Source organism: Anguilla anguilla, chromosome 13 (assembly GCF_013347855.1).
Source record: "Anguilla anguilla isolate fAngAng1 chromosome 13, fAngAng1.pri, whole genome shotgun sequence".
NCBI classification, from domain to species: domain Eukaryota; kingdom Metazoa; phylum Chordata; class Actinopteri; order Anguilliformes; family Anguillidae; genus Anguilla; species Anguilla anguilla.
This window is the reverse complement of record NC_049213.1, coordinates 51,913-73,267: the sequence shown is the minus strand read 5'-3', so window position 1 is coordinate 73,267 and position 21,355 is coordinate 51,913. Positions and strand designations below refer to the sequence as shown.

The 21,355-nt window shown below is 39.7% G+C and overlaps 1 protein-coding gene across 4 annotated transcripts; it reads left to right on the top strand.

The window, feature by feature from the left end:
- Window positions 1-2,446: 2,446 nt before the first annotated feature.
- Window positions 2,447-18,052, top strand: LOC118210958. Of its 4 annotated transcripts, none has more exons than XM_035387510.1 (5): window positions 2,447-2,567; window positions 4,832-5,105; window positions 7,584-8,299; window positions 14,321-14,490; window positions 16,055-18,052. In XM_035387510.1, exons 3-5 carry the CDS (start codon window positions 7,604-7,606, stop codon window positions 16,962-16,964), a joined length of 1,776 nt encoding a protein of 591 aa, XP_035243401.1. In that variant the 5' UTR covers window positions 2,447-2,567; window positions 4,832-5,105; window positions 7,584-7,603; the 3' UTR covers window positions 16,965-18,052. The 4 variants fall into 4 exon arrangements, with proteins under 4 accessions (XP_035243401.1, XP_035243398.1, XP_035243400.1 ...); XM_035387509.1 differs by lacking the exon at window positions 2,447-2,567 and adding an exon at window positions 4,093-4,616; XM_035387507.1 differs by lacking the exon at window positions 4,832-5,105.
- The last annotated feature ends 3,303 nt before the right edge of the window (window positions 18,053-21,355 follow it).

Below are 21,355 nucleotides of genomic sequence, written 5' to 3'. Positions count from 1 at the left end.
CTGGAACTAAAAAGTGGGTGCATGCCAATGACACGAAGACTACATTGGAACCATGGCCAAAAAATGCAAAGGATATGTACATGGCCTTTTATGAAAAGATGTAACACTTGAGGTACAATTCAAACCTTACACATTGAGGTTAAGCAAAATAATATTCAACCACATGAAACCATACATGGAACTGCAGTTACTAACATGGCCAAAAATGTATGTATTACATAGAAAATCAGCAACAAATATTGTATATACTGTAAATATACATTGTATATATGCTACTTTGCCATAAAAAATGTAAAAGTGCAGGGTAATGTGTATTTTTAAGATAACCTGTTGCATCTGGAGTTCTGGCATTATGTAATCTGTTCAGTACTATTTACATAATATGTTATAGTTCTTAGTTCTTATACATTTCGTATAAAGTTCTTCCATATCACAATATTGCAATGGCAAGTGTACACACAGCTGTCTGTTATTGATGTAATAATGACAAATATATGTGAAATATTCTTTTGACATGCTTGTGTCATTCTTTACATTTTACCATACCTATAATTAAGCATAACCCATTAAAACACTTACAGTACCACAATCCATCAAAAAAATTACACTTCCATTTATTTGTAATTCATGTTAACAGAAAAATGACTGAATCTAGGCCTATGTGTTTCTTTTAGCAAGAATGTATGTGTGTTTGCATGTATGTATGTGCATTCATGGTTCTCTCTCATTTATATGCATTATTATTATCAGTTACACATAATAGACACAGTACAAAAATAAATGATATCTTTAAAAAAAACACGTTTTCAACGTACAAAAAGGCCAAGTTACTCACACATACAGTCATTAAAATAAAAAAAACTTGCAGAACCTAGGCCTGCGATTAAAAGTATTGATATCAAAATGGGGCCAAGTTACAACAAACAATATTGGCTATCTTAGCTTACACAAATTAAACAAGCTCTATTCCAAAGCAATGCTACCCAATGTTTCCTAAATCATTTCATGTAACTTGGCCCTGTGTTTTTCCATCTTACCATCTGAAGAGAATGTGGTCGTTCTAAATTTATGTGTCACATCAAAGTGTCAAGTGTCAATTGCCAAATCATTTATAGTGGATCTGCAATTCAGCTGTTACACTTAAATGTCATAAAAAATATATAGTATATGTTAAAACAGTTGTCTGAATCTAGTGTTTGTCTGTATGAACAATACATTATGAATAAAATTGGTTGTTGGTTTGTGGTTGTTGGTTTGTGCTGGTTTGTGGTGGTTGGTCTGTGGTTGTGGTTGTTGTGGTGTTTGTTGTTGCTGTTATTATTATGTTTTGAAAATAGTGTTCACAAATAAGAATACAATTATTTTACATTGTAAAATTAATTACACTTATTTTACTTATTTGGCTAAACTTCATCTGACTGAGAAACATATGGTATATTAATGGGGAAAACGAAAGGGCATGGGTTTGTAAGATTCAATATTTATTTAATATGAATTAATATATTTTAATATTAATTATTATAAATATTTGTAATTTTCTGTTTATTTATTCAATCCACCACCATTCTGTAGTGTAAATTATTGTATGTTTCTTGGTATAAATATCTGTTTGTAAATGTGTATGCTATATGCTGCAATAAAAATTGTCCCATGGGGTTAATAAAGTATTCTATCTATCTGTTTATCCATGTACAGTATGTATACATAATATTTATCCATCCATTATGTATACCCGCTTATCCTGAGCAGGGTCACGGGGGGTGCTGGAGCCCATCCCAGCGTGCATTGGGCGAGAGGCAGGAATACACTGTGGACAGGCCACAAATCTATCGCAGGGCACACATTCACTCACACACTCATACCTATGGGCAATTTAGAGTCTCCAGTGAGCCTATCTGCATGTCTTTGGACTGTGGGAGGAAGCTGGAGGACCACCGTGCTGCCCACATACCATACCTGGAGTTTCATTTTTGTCAGCCTTTAAAGCATTCATTTGAATGATGTATTCTTCCATGAGGCAATTTCTGTTATCTTACACTGATAAATTTAGAACGACCACATTCTCTTCAGATGGTAAGATGGAAAAACACAGGGCCAAGTTACATGAAATGATTTAGGAAACATTGGGTAGCATTGCTTTGGAATAGAGCTTGTTTAATTTGTGTAAGCTAAGATAGCCAATATTGTTTGTTGTAACTTGGCCCCATTTTGATATCAATACTTTTAATCGCAGACCTAGGTTCTGCAAGTTTTTTTTATTTTAATGACTGTATGTGTGAGTAACTTGGCCTTTTTGTACGTTGAAAACGTGTTTTTTTTAAAGATTTGAGATGTACCTTGCCTAATCTTTTCAAGTAAGGGGGAATGTTGTGTCCGCCACTAGGTGGCATAGTAGATCTAAGAATGGTTTGTGTGAGCCAGCGTTAGGGGAGAGATGAGAGCGGAAGTTCGGGTTTAGAGTGAGTGTTCCGGTGAGGTGGATGAAGTTGTGAACAGGCGAGCTTTACTGTGTAAATGGGCATGCACTCCTGTCAGAACTGTTTTGTTGCAGCGAACGCAGTCCTCGAGTAAGTTACCGTGACTGTCGTGCATATGTTGTGCAGTTTGTATGCTTATTCGGTGTTTGCTAATCGATCATTTCTAGCTTATTACACCGTCATTACTAGTTTTAGCTCTGTATGCTAGCTGTTTTCTGGGTAGCTGTCTATGTCTAGCTTAGGTTCGCCTTTGTTACGCACTGTTAGTGTTTATATTTCGTGTTTATATTTAGCCACGAATGTATTTCGCAAACTTAGTTGTTTTCTGTCGGTTTACATGACGTGACTGAGAGCTAGCCACCAGTTTGTAATTGCCTCTGAGTTGCGTTATTGCATAGCTATGGCTAGCTACTGTCAGGGTTCGTACGGTCATGAAAAACCTGGAGAAGTCATTGAAATTTAAAATGCAATTTCCAGGCCCTGGAAAAGTTATGGAAAATAATATTTTTTGAAAAGTTTTGGAAAAGTAATGGAAACACAGCTAAAGTTGCATCAAATATAATTACTAATTAATCCAATCGTAAAAATAGTATGTATAGTAATAAAACGTAAATTGTCACGTAACCTTCGCGGTATTTTGGTGGTGTGAGAAGTTAATTCAGTCTGGCTCAGTCTGTTTACTGGCACGCCCAACAGGCACGCTTCTGCTAATGTAGCAGTTAGTAAACGTAGGCCCTACTGTGCCGACAATATGCCAGGGAAGTGCAGCTTCAATAATATATCAGGGCTCGAAATTAACTTTTTTACTTCGTAGCACTGGTGCTCCCAACTTCAAAAAGTTCGGAGCACCCACCAAAATGTAAGGAGCACCAACAATATATGCAATAGATTTTTTATTGATAAAAAACGACAATATAACAGTACGGTTTACAAGTAACAGTTAAACTGTCACGCATAAAATGTGTCGACTCTTCAAGGAATTGCGTGTTATGCATTCAAACGACAAAGAGCTTCTCGTCACATTAATACCGCTAATTAAATCAACCGCCAGTAAACTGCATCGGAGAAATGAGCTGTTTCAAACGGGTCGCTAAAACACAGTTAACGTTTAAAAAAAATGCCGTAATCGTGCGCTTCAACTTTTCAGCTTTCGATAACGCTAATAAATTGAACATAAACTTTTGTCTTTAGGTAACATTAGTTAACGCGTTAGCTCTTTGTGTCGCGTGACAGTGGAGTGCAGCGAAAGGGAGTGATTGAAGGCTAATATTAACCAATTTAAAATCAGCATTAAAGGTAAGAATGTCAAGCTCACGATTGGTTAGAAGGGTTACCGTCAGCTCCCAAGGCACATACTGAGTGTACTAACTAGCGAATGTAGCCTACAGAGAAAGACGTTCGACTGGAAAAACTGACAAAAACTATTCGAATTAAAATATGAGAGAATGTATCTAAGTGTGTCTGTCTGGTGTTTATTTGTTTTAGAGAGGCACCATATGTTTCAGATGCAGACCTAATTTTACTTAGTGTTACAATAAATAATTTTAAATTGTCCCGCTGAGATAAAGTCATTTGTTTTGGTCATGGATATTCAGTTAAAGGTTGTGGAGAAGTCATGGAAAAGTCATTGAAAATCATTGGTGAAAAAGTGTATGAACCCTGTACTGTTTTTGTGCATTTCGGTCGCTATTTTTCCGTTGTTTATACCCTTGTATACTGATTGCTCGTTGATTAGTGACTGTCGTTCATATGTTGTGCAGTTTGTATGCTTATTCGGTGTTTGCTAATCGATAATTTCTAGTTTATTACACCCGTCATTACTAGTAGCATAGTAGATCTAAGAATGGTTTGTGTGAGCCAGCGTTAGGGGAGAGATGAGAGCGGAAGTTCGGGTTAGGAGTGAGTGTTCCGGTGAGGTGGATGAAGCTGTGAACAGGCGAGCTGCTGCTTGGCTAATAAAACACAGTTGAAGGAGTCATTGCCTGACTACTACTTGCTTTTCTACTCCACACAACACTATGGGTGACATTTAGCGTCCCTTCCGCGCTACACGGTATGCGTTATGGAAGCCAAGTTTACTGTGTAGATGGGCATGCACTCCTGTCAGAACTGTTTTGTTGCAGCGAACGCAGTCCTCGAGTAAGTAACCGTGACTGTCGTTCATATGTTGTGCAGTTTATTCGGTGTTTGCTAATCGATAATTTCTAGCTTATTACACCGTCATTACTAGTTTTAGCTCTGTATGCTAGCTGTTTTCTGGGTAGTTGTCTATGTCTAGCTTAGGTTCACCTTTGCTGTCTGTGCTAAATTCTGTATTACTAATCAGTCTGTACTGTTGTGTTCTATTGTTACAGAACCACACACACACACCTTTTTTGTGTACAGCCATTTGGGATTCATAAACGGCCTAAACCCTAGACCTGGACTCTGCATCTCTTTTTTCCCCACACTCACCTGAGCACCAAATAGTGTCCTGATCCGACACCCTGAAGTGGTTGCTGCCACGCCTATAGATCCATACACATCCTCTGACACAAAAATGATGTCAAATCATCTAAGCAGTAAGAATAGCCTGCCAGCAAAGACAGACTACATTGATTACTGAAACACGAGCCACTGGCTTACTCAGTAAGTTACTGAAATCATAGCCCTGGATCCTGGCTGAAGACTTAGCATAGTTATCTTTAAATAATTTGAACCAGTATTAATGGATACAGATGGAGTCAATACAACATATTAGGTAGCTTTTTAAAGGCAATTTGTTGCACCTGAGCAAATGAAGAGTTGTGACAAGGGGCGTGTATACTTACGTAAAAAATACATTTCAGGGTTTTATTTTTTTATGAATTAATTTAATTTACTATGAGCTTTCTTTGATTTAATGTCTTGATTTCAGACTGTAAGGCAACAGAAGGTGAACATTTTGAAAGGGTCTGTGAACTTTCTATAGGCACTCTATATATACTTATACCATGGTATGGATAAATGCTCGATTCTGATTGGCTGATGGCCATGCATTATTCTCTGATATACGCATGGCTATGATTGCCCAGCGTTCCAAAGATGCTACACTGAATGTCAAACTTCATTAATGACAACGTGCAATTAAACTTTGGCAAAACAGAAGAGTGTAGTCCTTCTGAATGAAAAAGCGATTGAAGAATAAGAAATCTATTCATTAAATAGCGCTAAATTAATTGTTTGGTGAATTAGTTTTTATTTGTAACGGTTACAAATCCAGCGGTAGAACATTAGCTACACTGTCACCAGCTATTGATAACTTCTTGATATCTAGCTAACGTATTAATATTGTAGATTATTAATCACCACAAGCATAGGCTAGCAAGTTGGTCGGCTGAGCTGACGTCCTCTACAGATCGCTCTGCGATGAATGGGTAAGTTTTTTTTGGTAGGCTATCGATAAAAGCTTTGCAAACTTCCGATATTCTCGGAAGTGGCTAGCAGTGTCGTTACTATAGTAACATCATGGAATATTCTGGCGGATACATGAAAATGCCTGATTTTGTTCTGTAAAAACAAAATTGTAGTAAATATATACATTGTAATGGTAATCATGGTACAAGTAGTATAAACCACGAAGAGGTGTGCGTATATCAAAATATATTGCACGGGTAGGCAGGTGATCGGCACAAGGAGAAGCACTCATGAGTTCCGTTAACCCTACCCGTGCAATATATTTTGATATACGATGCGCATAAAGTCTAGCAAACTTAAAATGTTATAGAAAAGTGCCTATAGTCCACAGGAACAAAATTGTCTAGCTGGCAAGTGGCTAACGTTAGCTTGCTAGCTACATTCCAAGTAGCTAGCTAGCTAAAGCAATTAGCTACCTTTGTAATTAAAGATAAAAATACTTCATGGAAAAACTTAACGTTAACTTAACAATTTAACAATGTGTGTCAATGAGTGAGCCAGTCAGTAACGGAATATGACTATAGTAGGCTGTACCCTGTTCCAGGGTCCAGCAAAAAAAAAAAAAAAAATTACCCATTCATTGCAAAGAGACCTGTTGAGGACGTCCGCTCAGCTAACTAGCTATGCTTGTGGTGATTAATAGCCTACACTGTCAGGATCCGGGGTAGGACTCAAAATCAGACCAAAAATCCAGTAAAACCCTTGGCGATTTATTGTCACAAACAGGGTACAAAAACAGCAACAGTCTCGAAATCACTAAACAGGCGTAGGTCGAAAATCCAAAAAATCCGAAATCCAATCGGGCAAAGGCACAGAACAGGAGCAGAGACCAGGTCAAGGGAACAGGCAAGAGTCGAAACCAGAAATTACACAACAGAGCAGGCAGGCTAAATTCGTAGTCGGAGTAAACAGGCAAAAATTTCAAAAACCGGGAAACACAGAGATACAGAATCGAAGGCTCGAACGGCAACTGAGAAAAACAGGCACGATCTGGCACAGGCTAACGGGGCTAACAGAAATATATAGCAAAGGAAACTGAATGGAGAATGAGTTGCAGGTGGAGACGGCGGCCGTGGCTTGATTGCCTAATGCGGTGAGGCTTGATGGAATAATGAGGCAGACGGGCAGGACTGGGGGCGGAGCGTGGGCGGGAACCAGGAACCTGAAAACCAAGGCCCACCCCATGCGCTCACACATACACACACACACAGAAAGCATAAAATAAAAATTAAAATAAACAGATAAAAAATAAATATAGAAACCGGAACAGAACGGAAACTCAGGCAGGCCTCCTGACATACACTATTAATACATTAGCTAGATATCAAGAAGTTATCGATAGCTGGTGGCAGTATTGTGTTCTGTTGTGTAGCAGTTACAAATAAAAATGAAATCATTAAACAATTAGTTTAGCGCAATTTAATGAATATATTTCTTATTCTTCAATTGTTTTTTTTTCATTCAGCATACTGTTGTTTTGCCAACGCTGAATTGCACGTTGCCATTAATGCTGAAGTTTGACATGTTCAGTGTTCATTTTTAGAACACTGGGCAATCACTGGGGAATACAGCAGGGCCATCAACCAATAAAAATAGAGTATTTATCCGAACCATGGTATAAATATATACATTTATATTTGTATAAATACAAATAATCTTTCTTTCTCACAGCTCTTTTGCACTTTTCCTCCATGGACATCGCATCTGAACTGTGTGAGGAGCTCTTCTCCTGGCTGAAGCAGAGGAAACTCTGTAAGCAACAGCTCATGACTCTGGCTCAGAAGCTGGAGAATCTACGTGAGGAGATGAACAAAGGTCAGGTGGTAACAAATAGTTTTCAAGTGGCTGGGGGAACTGCACTGGTTGGGGCGGGGATTCTCACTTTGTGCACAGGGGGGGCCGCTGCCCCATTCCTGGCCCTGCTGGGAGTGGCTAGTGTAATCTCTGCCACAACAGTCGACGTGTTTCTCAAGCTGGCGGAAACCTGGAGTTCAAGCAGTACGATGAAGACTGCGAAAGGGATCATCCAGAAAGATGAAGAGATTGGGAGGAACATCCAGAGGCTCCAGGAGAGACTGTTGGAGACATGTGGAGAGCAGGCCCGTGGAGCTTCTTCCTCTGATGGGAAACACGAAGCAGCTGTGTATATGTTGAAGGCCATAGGCATACAAAGTGGGATACAGTTGCAAGACGCCTTGTATCAGAATCTCATCTTTGTAGTTGGATCTGCTGCAGCTGATGGAGTGAAAAAGAGCCTACTGGCACCTGCTATCTTGACAAATATAGCATTAACCCTAACTATGGCAGTGATAACGGATATTGGATTCATAGGTCTGAAATCTGCTGCTAAAGGATCGGCAAAGGTTGTGGCTAACTGTACCGCTCAGGTAAGTTCATAAGAAAGTTTGTTGATTTATTGCATGTATTTTGAACCAGAAAACAATTATTTATTTTTTCAGATTAAAGTAATAATCTCAAAGATTTTCATTAAAATAAATGTCTGTTAAGTCACTATCTATCGCTGAATTAGGTAACACAATGGTGATTGAGCCTATTATTATATTAATTAGTGTGGTTGCCTTAGGGAAACACACTATTATTATCGCACATATTAATTTATTTATTATTATTCCACCCATTTTTTGGACCGCTACTCCTCCCAGAGTTTTCGTACCACTTACACGTGCCATATGTCAAATTGACCGGCTTCTTTGGGAATCGTGTGCTATTACTTTTTGGAAAGTTTCGCTGCACGGTTTTTGAGAAATGTGACTTTTTTTGGCCAATTTTTCCCATTGAAAATGAATGGGTAATGTGATGTCATACATATGTGAGTTATGAAGTTACAGCATTGGTCGGCTTTGCACACGTGATGCAGTCCGCTCTACGTTTTCACCTGGTTTATCTACTGGGTATTCAGAACCCTGATACGGTGCATATCTCTCTTTTGTCGTAATTACATAAAACACACATTCGTAAAACTCAAAAGCTTTATACCACTATTTAGATAAGTCCTTGACGAAGACGTACATGCACGTATTGTGTTGTTCAAACGAGGTTTCCCAGCGACTTAGCCACCAGAAAGGATATAGCTGAATGCGGAAGTGAACGCGATAAAACGGTATTCCAAATGCAAAATTACAAATGAAAACGCTGTCAGCTAGGTATATCAGCAAACACATGGCTTAGGCATACCCAGACGTCCTCAATAATAATAGTATTTCACAAGATATTACGCAAATTCGTTGACGACGTTTCGTTAGGTGTAGCGTCTTTGAATGCTAGTGCTAACAGAGTGAATGCATTCAATGCGATGACGAGAGAACTTTCGGTTGACCTAAAACCGATATTCCAAAACCAAAATTAGACATGTTATACATGGTTAGAAAGCTTATACTCTCACCTACTGAATGAATGAATTCTCAATCAAGCCAGACTGTACTAAAAAGTGCAACAACGCCGTCAACAACACGTGCAGCAGCTTCTGGTCCGGTCTTACTCCAGAAAACGGTGTCATCTTGTAATACCACACATGTTGCTTTGGGTGTTGTCGTACTTTGTAGTACAAACTGGCTTGATCTACACTTCATCGATCCAACAGGTGATAGAATAAACTTTCTAACTATGTGTAATATGTCAAATTCGGCTCGGCTAACACGTAATAGGCTACTCTGTCTATGAGTTACATCCAGAGGATCATCAGACCCTACACACTAGCCAGACCTCTCCGTTCTGCCACCTCTGGACGCTTGGCACCTCCCCCTCTTCGTGTCTGTACTTCCCGCTCGCGTCTGCTGTCTGTCCTGGCCCCTCGATGGTGGAATGACCTCCCCGTGGCGGTCAGAACAGCAGAGAATCTGACTACCTTCAAACGCAGACTAAAGACTCATCTCTTCAGGCTGCACCTCTCCCCACCCCTCCCTAGCCTATAGTTTAGCTCAATGTACCTAGTTAGGCTAATGCGATCACGTTAGTTTTTATTTGGCAGGATTGTTTTTGTCTGATTCTGATTAGGCAAATGTGATTTCAGTGCTAGTTTGTACTTGGCAGGGTTGTTTGTTTGTTTGCTGAACAGGTTACCCTACAGGTTTGGAGTCCTGATCTATGTGGTCAGTTCTGGCACTACGATCTTTACTTCACTCTAGTGTGTTTCTGTTGTACGTCGCTCTGGATAAGAGCGTCTGCTAAATGCCTGTAATGTAATGTAATGAGTTGGTCTCAGAGATAACAGATTACACTCTGAATTACAGCCCAATTAAATGTTTTTAGTTGTGTGGTTAAAATGAGCTGAAATTCACGCAAAATCATACGTCAATCAAATTAATCTCCCTAGCCCTGTCTTGCTTTTTTAAAATGGTGCGATCGCGCAGTGTAGACGTAGGGTTTTTCCAAGACCCTCTGAACATGCCAGCTAGCTTCATGATTCACCGTCACTCGTCACCGCATACCGCAAGTAAAACACTGAGATCTCAAGTTTTGATGAAAGGATAATTTAACTCTGAATATAGGCTATGTGTCGCAAATAAACTTGTTGCCGTGATGTTATAGCATGTACACAATACTCTGTCTCTGCTTATACTAACTGTTAACTGTTCGCTCTGTTCAGCACAAAGTCGACTTTGCGTTGGCGGCAACCACACTTCAAAATTTCTGCAGGAATTGTCTAGTTTATATTATTATTATTATAATAATTTATGATTAAAGAACTGGGTGTCTACGTTTTATAAAACGCTCTACGTTTTCACCTGGTTTATCTACTGAGAATTCAGAATCCAGAGACGGTGCATATCTCCCTTTTTGTCATAATTACAGAAAACACACATTCTTGAACCTTAAATGCTTTATACCACAATGTAGATAAGACCTTGACTAAAACGTACATGCATGGATTGTGTAGTTCAAATGAGATTTCCTGGCGACTTAGCCACCAGAAAGGATATAGCACCAGCAACAGAACATAGCTGAATGCAGAAGTGAATGCGATAAAAACGCTATTCCAAATACAAAATTACAATTCAAAACGCTGTCAGCTAGGTATATCAACAAACATATGGCTTAGGCACACGGATGTTGCTTTTGTTTGGCAAAGGAAGAGAGAGGCCTTCAACCCTAAAAACACAGTTCCCACAGTTAAACACGGTGGTGGGAGCATAAAGTAGGCAGTATACTTCGTAAGAAGTAGAACTTTTTGAGCAAAACGAAGCAATGAGAACAACTGAAGAACAAAGAGACGCGGTGTTGTGTGTTCGTATGGTGCAGTGTGTGACGGCCTCCAGGGAGAACTTTTGGAAAACTTATTTCTTGTTCTCCGACCTCCCCCTCTCAGCTATTGGTCCAAACATCACATGGTTGGTTACATCACGGTTGAGAGTTCAGAGGGCAGACTTCACATGCTAATGGTCTTCTAGACCTCTCTGCTGCATTTGACACTGTGGACCACTCTACCCTCCTGTCCTCCCTGGCAGCAACAGGGATCCGCGGCACAGTCCTTGACTGGATTGAGTCCTACCTCTCTGACCGCTCCTTCCAGGTTGCCTGGGCGGGTAAGGTATCACCACCCCGTCCCCTCACCACCGGAGTTCCCCAGGGCTCAGTCCTTGGTCCCCTTCTCTTCTCCATGTACACCAGATCCCTTGCCCCTGTAATATCTGCCCATGGCTTGTCCCATCATTCCTATGCCGACGACACGCAACTCTTTCTCTCCTTCTCCCCATCGGACACACAGGTCCCTGCCCGCATCTCCGCTTGCCTGAGGGACATACAGAGCTGGATGGACAATCACCACCTGAAGCTCAACCCAGGAAAGACGGAGCTAATCTTTATTCCTGCTCTATCCTCTCCCCTCCTCGACTTTTCCATTTCCTTAGGGGACACCGTAGTGACATCATCACCCTGCGCCAAGAATCTCGGAGTGATGATGGACAACAGGCTGTCCCTCTCCAACAACATTGCAGCAGTAACCCGGGCATGCAGATTTTTCCTATACAACATCCGCAGAATCCGCCCCTTTCTCACCACCTACTCAACCCAGCTCCTGGTCCAAGCAATGGTTCTATCCCGCCTGGACTACTGCAACTCTCTTCTGGCTGGACTACCGGCATCTGCCACCAGACCCCTGCAGCTCATTCAGAATGCTGCGGCTCGTCTGGTCTTCAACCTCCCCAGACACTCCCACGTAACTCCCCTGCTCCCTACCCTCCACTGGCTGCCTGTTATAGCTCGCATCAAATTCAAAACATTGGTCCTAGCATACCAGGCAGTCAAGGGATCAGCCCCAGCATACCTTCACAAGATATTCAAACCCTACATGCCAGCCAAATCCCTCCGTTCTGCTACCTCAGGACGCCTAGCACCTCCCCCTCTTCGCACCTGCACTTCCAGAACACGTCTTCTGTCTGTTCTGGCCCCACGATGGTGGAATGACCTCCCTGTGGAGGTCAGAACAGCTGAGACTGTGACCCATTTCAAACGACGACTGAAGACCCACCTCTTCAGGCTGCACCTCTCCCCATCCCTCCCTTCCCCCCTGTAAATGACTAAAACTTAGGGTTGTAACTAGGCAGCTGTTTCATAGGTGACTTAGTCGATGCGCCTGTCTTAACGACTAATTGTATTTTTATTTATTTTTTATTTTTCCATAGATTGCGTTGTTGCCGTTCTCGTTGTTAGTGTTAATCAGTTTAACCATCAGGGTCCAAGTTGAACTATGCGGTTGTTCCCTGTACTTGGACCGGTACTTCTCTCTAGGGTTTTCGTCATACTTGTTCCTGGTTATGGTTATACACTTTGTTGTACGTCGCTCTGGATAAGAGCGTCTGCCAAATGCCTGTAATGTAATGTAATATACGGAGGATCAACGCCTATCTCTCTTCTGTAGAGATGGGTATTCTGTGAGTTCCCGCATGTTTGATGAATGGTGCTACTCCTTTCAGCAAGTCATCAAAACGCCTAGCACACATTCAGAAATAAGCGAAAGTGGACCACCTCGTCTAAACTCCGCATTTGCCGAATGTACAGACAAAACTCTCCATTCTCCGTCCTACTCTGATCTAGAGGGCGAACGTTGCCTACCATCTCCTTCGCCTTTTTTCTTTTTTTGCATAGCTAGATAAACTAAAGCCACTTTAAACTTTTTGTTTTGTGTTGTGATCTTGCGTAGCCCTTCTCTTTATACATCTATGGCGTAGCCGCGAGACGGAGGTCTGGGCTAGATTCCAGCCCCTGTTAATAGCTGCATGGTAATTATTCATGCCCCAGCAGCGTGGAGTGACTTTAAACGGTGCGGTGTTCTCACTGAGTATACCGACAACAGTGTTCGTGGACATGTTCGCCGGTGGTCCTCAATTCTGAAGTTCTTTCTTCTTACTGAGTATACTGCCAGCTTAATGCTGTGGGGCTGTTTTGCTGCTTCAGGCATAGGGAACCTTGTTCAAGTATCATGGATCATGAAGAAGATTATGTTCAAATTTTGAAGGATAATGTGAAGAAATCTGCTGCCAGTCTGGGTTTAGGTCACCGTTCGGTCTTCCAGCAAGACAATGACCCTAAGCATACATCCAAGTTGGTCCAGAAATTTTAGCAGGACACCAAAATCAAGGTCCTGGAGTGGGTTTCTCAAAGCCCAGATCTCAATCCCATCGAGAATCTATGGCAGGAGCTCAAGGTTAAGGTCCATGCTCAAAAACCCTCAAATTTGAGTGAGCTAGAACAATTTGACATGGAGGAGTAGGCTAAGATCCTTCAAGAGACGTGTGCCGACCTAGTTAGGAACTAGAGAAAGAAGTTGCTGTCAGTTGTTAGTCAGAAAGGTTACAATATTGACTGTTAATTGTCAGAGTTCTAATCATTTTGGCCTTGCCATTTTTGTAATTTCTCGTTACAACTCAGTACATTAGTAAAATATTTTCATGAAACTTCTTGGAGTTTTTGTCTTTATTCATTTGGAATTTATTATCCTCTAAACCATATGGTACTGGTCATTTCCTTGGAAAAGTTAAGGGTTTTGTTCAATTTCAGAAGGGGGGCTAATAATTTTGACCTTAAGTATACATTGTAAGCATACAGAGGTGTGAGAAAATTAGCAAATCATTATCCTGACCATCTGAGACATACTTGACCATGTTCTAAAATCTCAGAAACATCATCCGGGAGAGCTGATAGAAAGTGAGACTAGACCTGTTGAAAGGCTTTAAAACACAGATAGAAGGTTCACAGCTATTTTTATAACCGCTAAAATGATATGTTCCACATTTTTCAATAGTCAGATGCAAAATTATGGACTGGGAGGCAATTCAATAGTGATTGGTGAACATATGCCTTTTTCTGACTCCTAGCTTCAGATGTCTTTTAAATATGGGATTTAACACATGCTCTCTTGTTTGCTGTAATGCATGTCTTTCTATTTTCAGGCGCTTGGTGGAGCATTAGGGCTGGCAATATCGCTCCCTGAGCTCATTAAAAACTGCAATGAAATGGTGGGAAATAATCATGTGACCGAGGCCAGCCAAGCCCTGAGAGAGGCAGCCCAGGCCATTGAGCAAGCCAGACAGGAGCTGAAGACGAAATTGGATGCTATCCAGTATGTTCTGGATTTGTTAATGTTTTTAATTCTGAGTGATGTATAGTGTGATGCTACTTTTTTTCCAGTGCTGGGAATCCTCTATATTACTTTTGCATACAACACAAATAGTTACTCATCCATAATTATTATAATCATAAATATTGATGTTCTTGAGTGTTTATAAGTAAACATGTAACCGTGTTGTAATGAAGTAGGTGCTTTCTTAGTAATGAAGGTGCAGAATTTTCAGTCTTACGGGAATCGCCCTTTTTTAATGAATGTTCTATTTATGAATTTTAAAGCTCCACGCTAGCGTACTTCCACTTCCTTGTTCCGATCTAGATTCCAGTACCTAAAACCGAAATGACATTACTTAACTTTTTAAACATGCAACCCACAGCTCGACCACAGCCCGCCTTTACATTGGAACAAGGGAGAACAACGTCATAGCATGTGATTTTTTCTTTCTGCAGAAACTAGAAATCTCTGTCTTTAGCCCTATATTCATATTAGACAAGTATAACCAGAGTTCATCTGGTACTGTCATTTATAGGAGGACCTCCATATTCGTCAATGCGAATCAACCACCTACACAATTTTCACAGAGTAGCCTACAACTGTGATAATTACAGCCCAAAAAAAAAAATTTTTCCACCAACTGAATATGTCGTCTGATAATATTAGTCCCATGCAAATCAACATCTCATAGTTTTGAGCAAAACACAGAGGTTTGATGGCTCATGCCCCTGGAAGTCAGGGCAACTTTTAGCCTCTGTTTCAGCATCATTCAACTCACATCATTCAACTCACAAATCCTTATTGATAATGATTTATTCTGACACGTTAATTCCGAAATGATGCTGAGATAAATGGCATTAATGATGACAAGGGAAAATACATTTATTTTTTACTTTAATATAACTACAAAAATATTGAGTACTGCCCTATAGGCCAAGTCCCACCGTATCCGTAAAGTTGTGCAACAAAATAAAAATTACCACTTGTTTTCCGAATGGCATAATGCACACCGAGTCAGTTTCTGTCATATGAGGGTGATCTGTCAGTTTTTGAATTGAAACTAGTTTGATTGTCGGATGACGGATCTGTTAAATTATGGATTGAAATGAACGATACGGATGCGGTGGGGCTTGGCCTTAACTATTACCAATATTGTGACTACCCCAAATGTATTAAATCAAAAATAAATGTGATTTGGCTTATGAAATTTAGCTTTTTAAGCTATATTTGGATGATTATATGTTATTGTCAACTTACCTGGAGTGTTTCCAGTCCAGTTTTTTCCATTAAAAAATAATTGAATCCATCCTGTGGTTATTGAGCAATTCTGGACCAGGTAGCATTTCTAATGAAAGAGAACGTCCACCAATAGCATTGTGTACTAAAAATCACTAAAATGCCCTTAAAACATCTTCTAAACAACCCGTTCGTAAATTGTATTCTTAAATGTATTCTTAATTTTAAAAAAGTTTTTGAGATGTATAATTACTGCATTGCATTTCCCTGTTTAAAGAGGAAATGTGCTTCCAAAAAATTCTCAACCTCTAAACCTCTCATTTCACAGGAAGAAGTTAAGAGACATTGCCAGAGTGAGGGACCACCTCAGAAACTTGGGACCATACAAGTCCAGCATAAGTGAAAGTGACGAGGAGATAGTGAACTACGCGATGGATAACTGCAACAGTGATGTAAAGCAATGGCTACAGGGCCAGTTTCAACAAGCAATGTTTCTCAACCTTTTTCGATTTTTTATGAATGATCTCCTTAATACACTGAAGGAAAGGGAAGAAGAGATTCAGCGGAAGGCTCGGAATGAGCACATTCACCTTGTGTTTGTTGCTCATGGTAACATCACCAGCAACTTCTTGCCAGCCTGCTATCTAATGCCATTCCAATCCATTAAGGACGTAATCCTGTACTCTCCATGGAACTGTGCGATTGATGCGAAAGCTGCTTGTGGCATAGCAACAGGTCGTATCAAACCTAACCAGAGAGTCTTCCATAATTACAATCGCAATCATATTCCCAGTGACCTGCCCCAAAGCTGGAATTCCATGCGCTCTGCTGGGAGTGACAAAATACCAAAGATCCTTCTCAACGCGGTTGGAAGCGATGAAGAGGTATGGCGTAAATTCAGTAGCCTGAAGAATTCACACAAACTCAAAGTCGAAGACCGCATCATTTTACCGTACTTAGTACCGCCAGGCGTGGGCAAAAACCTATTCCCTGAGGTTCCCTTCGAAGTAATCACTTGCGTCGTGGCGTTCATATTTATGTTCTTTACCAGACTAAAAGTCACCATTCACCTGGCGGCCTGTTTGAGTTCAGGACCGGAAGACTTTGTTTTTGGGCAGTGGTCAGGACAGTACGCCTGGGTTTACGACAATACCTGGATGACCACAAATTACATGGATTTCGATGAAGACGTGGAGTTGTATGATGCTTTCAGAGCTTTATTTGGTGAGGTATCGTGACATCCGAACCGGCATCAGAGCATCCGAAGCACACTCCGATACCAACGGAGACGATAGCAAATAAGTCAAACAAGGCTACATAAATGGATGCCGATGACTAGATAATGTAATTTTGGCAACAATTTATCCAGGCAGTGTCATCCTCAAGACAGCATACATTACAAGTATCCCCCATTTTTACGAATGCTCTGCTCACAAAATTTCACATTAAGGAACTTGATAAATTAGGGGCATTTTTTTCGTGTAACAGAATCTGCAGGATGAAAGGGGTGAACAATTTTCACATTCCTCACTGCCAAAATGAGTATTCATACAGATGACTTCATGAAAATTTTATTCGGCATTGCCGTTTTTAGCGGTGTTACCACGTGACATGAATAGCCACTCGAAGATTCTGAATGGACAAAACAAACTTACCACGATTTAGAACATCAAACCTACACCGATTGAACAAATTAAATAAATGCACGCCGAGATTGCGGGTAGGCTAATGAAATACGAGACACTTTGTCAATAATTTCCATGGCAGACTTTGAAATTGAACTTTCTAGCCATGCAGGAGAAGGGGCCACGGTAATTGTTGGAATTGGAATGGGAATGGAAATTCGTAACGCCACAGATGAACTAGACATTCAAAGTCTTAACATAACATGCACAATTACATGCCGTCTAAACACACTAATGCGCAATCACTTTCGAACTAAGGGCTTCAAAATTCACAAAACTCATCTTCAATTATGTATTTTAACTTTTAGAACGAAACATCCTCTATTCGGGGAGTCTCTGTTAAACATAGATATTATTTTCTACAGTTTTTGCAAATCCCATTCATTTTTCCCGTAGGGATTTTGGACTCCACCCCAAATGTCGGAAATGCTAACAAATGCTTAAAGCCTACAAAATGAAATCATGTGGGAGAAACTAACCCCAGCCTGGGCCAGTTGGACTGAGTGTTCCCACCACACTGTTGATTAGAGCCCGACCGATATATCGGCCATTATTTGACTTTTTTGACGATATCGGGATCGGCAGTTATGCAGCCGATGTGTCCCGATTTTTTAATAATTATAATAAACAAAAAAAAAAAAAACATTGATTATTTTTCTGTACTTGTCTGTTCGAACGTTGTAATTGCTATTTACTAGAATTATCCAGTAGATGGAGCTCTAATACAAGTGTGAACTGCAGCAGCTGACGCGCTACTTCTGTAATAAGACGTTTGTCACTTGTGCCTCATCCAATATTCTCCACCGCAAGACTTGTCTGCACAGATTCGATTGCCACAATAAAGGTATGTATATTTAGTGAAAGTTTTTAATTAAATGCGTTTATACGACCACTATGTTTATCAATCCTCATTATCAAGCGAGCGAGCTGGCTAACACATTTGGTTCACTTTAGCAAGCTAGCTGGCTAGCAAGCCTTTATGAAGTGGCAGTGAGCACATAAGCAGCGTAGGATTTACATTTCCAGAGGACATCGCTGTATTCTCAAATAAATAACCAGCCAAAATAAAATGGTGATTGAATGCATCACACATTTGTTTTTTTATCTGAGATGATATTAGCTACTATATGATGCTGTGTCGATAGCCAACGCGGTATTGCAAGCGAGTGTGTCTTCTAGTCACGCTCATCGTAGCAAGCTAACCACACAGTAAAAACGCTGATAAAACACTTCTAACGTGGATCATTTTAAGCCATGTTATCTAGCTTTGTCGTGATAACATGAGAGAAGGATTGCTGTTGGGAGAAGTGAATCAACCAACAGTTAGCACGGGTAACCTGCATGAAAGCGCATTGTAGTTTTTTTCACGCATTTCATCCAGTCAATTTAATTTCATCTAACGTTACACTTGATTCACTCATTAGCTCCGCTAGATAATGTCTTACTCTTTGAGATCATGTAGTAGAAATAAAAGAAAAAAATGTAATTCATTTAACTTACTGAGAATATATAATAAGAAATAATGAGGCTGTGTCAATAGCTAATGCGTTATTGCGAGTGTCATCTAGTCAGGCGTCAGAGCGCATTGCAGTTATTTTCACCACCAAATTCTTATGGACAGGGAAGCTCGCTAGATGAAGTCTTACTCTTTGAGATCATGTAGAAGGAATAAAATAAGAAAATATAATTAATTTACTGAGAATAGATACTAAGAAATAATAAATTAACAACAACAACAATAATAATACTATTTATAAAAATGTTTGAAACTGGAAAACTGATTTTAAATTAATTTTTTATAGACGGCTGGAAAAGAAAGTAAAAGCAAGGTGTGGAGTTATTTCACACACTTAAAGATGGTGTTTATATATATATATATATATATTTAATATCATCTTTTGTTTGTGTGTTTATTTTTATTTATATTTGTTTGCTTATAAGTGAAATGTTCTTAAATGTAGAAACTTTAATAAAATAGTTTTTCAAATTGATTTGAAAATGTTGCATTTTTGACAAAATATCGGTAAAAACATTGGTAATCGCTGGGCTAGGACTCTCCAAAATCGGGATCGGCATCGGACCCAAAAATCTGGCATCGGTCGGGCTCTACTGTTGATGCCTTCTTCAAAACCAAACACATTACACAGAGTCTGATGTAATTGGGTTTATTGTATATGACTCAAAGTTACATACAAGAAACCTGGCTGGTCCAAGCTCTGAGCTCAACTCTGAACACACTTCTTTTATACTGTTTTCTAGCTCCTCCTGTTGTGGAGCTTAAACTCAAACCCCTCCTACAGGTTCACACCACACACCATTTCCCGTACACCATTATTTCTCATTGTGGCCTTTGTTCCCGCTCCACACCATTCCCACCATTATTTCCTCACTCCCCACTCTGTTCTATAAAAAATAAACGGTTATTCACTCTGAGCTAACTTTGACCTATCTTGCATATGGCATGCACTGGTACTACGATTTACTACTTGGCCGCAGTAATTTAATAAGTAATAGGGATACATATAAATGATAATGATATATAATGACTATGAACTCCTCTCTACCTTCCTTCCACAATCACCTCACCACTCAATGGGCCAATTTACTTCTGCTTCTCCAGATGGTTTTGGTAAATAGCCTGCTATTGTACCACTCTATCTGGAAACCAGGTAACTTAAAACTGTCCTTGTCAATTAAACATCCCACACTGAAATAATAGCAAAAAAAAAAAAACAGTGTGTACTAACCCTTTAAACATACAGTCTGTACATTTTGTGTCATGTAATGTAATTTAATCTGTCCAGACTGTCCACTAGATAAACCGCTAGTAAATCACTCTCAAAACAATGGATACATTATGATTACGTGAAACCACCGTAGGATCGTGGGAATTGTAATAATAATATTGCCAAATAATAAGTAACTAGCATTGCGAGGTAGCCTATGCATTATATTGTGCTCACTGGCTAGCTATCAATGGAAATGTACAATATGTAGGGGCTATATTCCGTAATATTCTTGTTGTCTCAAAATGGATATGATGAGCAAAGACCTTTAAATGACGTGACATCTGGAAGGCTCTCTGGTAACACTACATGTCGATGCAGAAAATTATGAATTTCCCTGAAAATGTTCAAAAACGTTTGTGATAATGGAAGGTACTTACTCAACAAAATATATAACATAGGTATAGTATAGTATAGTTTTGGGAACGTTTAATGTGAAAATGTCACATATTATACCTGTTGTCTTAATTTCAGTTTTACTATTTTATTTGATGTATTTCTTTTATTCAAAGTGTTTTATGGAAAGCGCTTTGTGTGCCATGTAAGGAAAGCACTCTACAAATAAAGTAATTATTAGAGTTTAGCCTAAGAGAGAGAGCAATGAAGAGAGGGTTGAAATAAACTGAGACTGTTTTCCACCTGCCAAACAGATTATGACAAAGAGATTGCGTAAGGATTTTCTTTTATTTTTAAGGTATCCTTCTAAATCTTTCTTTTTGTGTTCATACTCAAATGTTGCATTTCTTAAAGAATGCACTTGTATGCAGTGTAACTGAGACTGTATGTACATGTCAAATGTCTTCTCATAACTGATGAATGATGCCTATCATTAATTTGCTTTCATAATAAATTGTTCATTTGACACATTCTGTCTCTGTAGGTTATTCATACATTGCTGTTTTATTTTAAATATAATCATTCCAGGTAATAAAAATGTAAGCTAAAGTCTTGGAAATAACCTGTGACATTTGTGGTAACCCAACGCATGGCGTGATAACCCCCCAAAATTTAAATGATGCCATGAAGGGCAGAGGCAGAAAATTTCAATGTTTTAATATTGATGCTGGACTCATGGGCATGTTCTCTGCTTGTTTGGTAGAAGTTGGTACTAAACTAGTAGCCTACCAATACTTGTATACTTGGAATCCATGAAGTATG

Excerpts from the sequence above, each read along its gene's own strand:
- LOC118210958 (XM_035387507.1), top strand. The coding sequence starts at position 7,604 with ATGGACATCGCATCTGAACTGTGTGAGGAGCTCTTCTCCTGGCTGAAG. Across the intron at positions 8,300-14,320 it reads TGGCTAACTGTACCGCTCAG|GCGCTTGGTGGAGCATTAGG; the intron begins GTAAGTTCATAA and ends TTCTATTTTCAG. Across the intron at positions 14,491-16,054 it reads ACGAAATTGGATGCTATCCA|GAAGAAGTTAAGAGACATTG; the intron begins GTATGTTCTGGA and ends CTCATTTCACAG.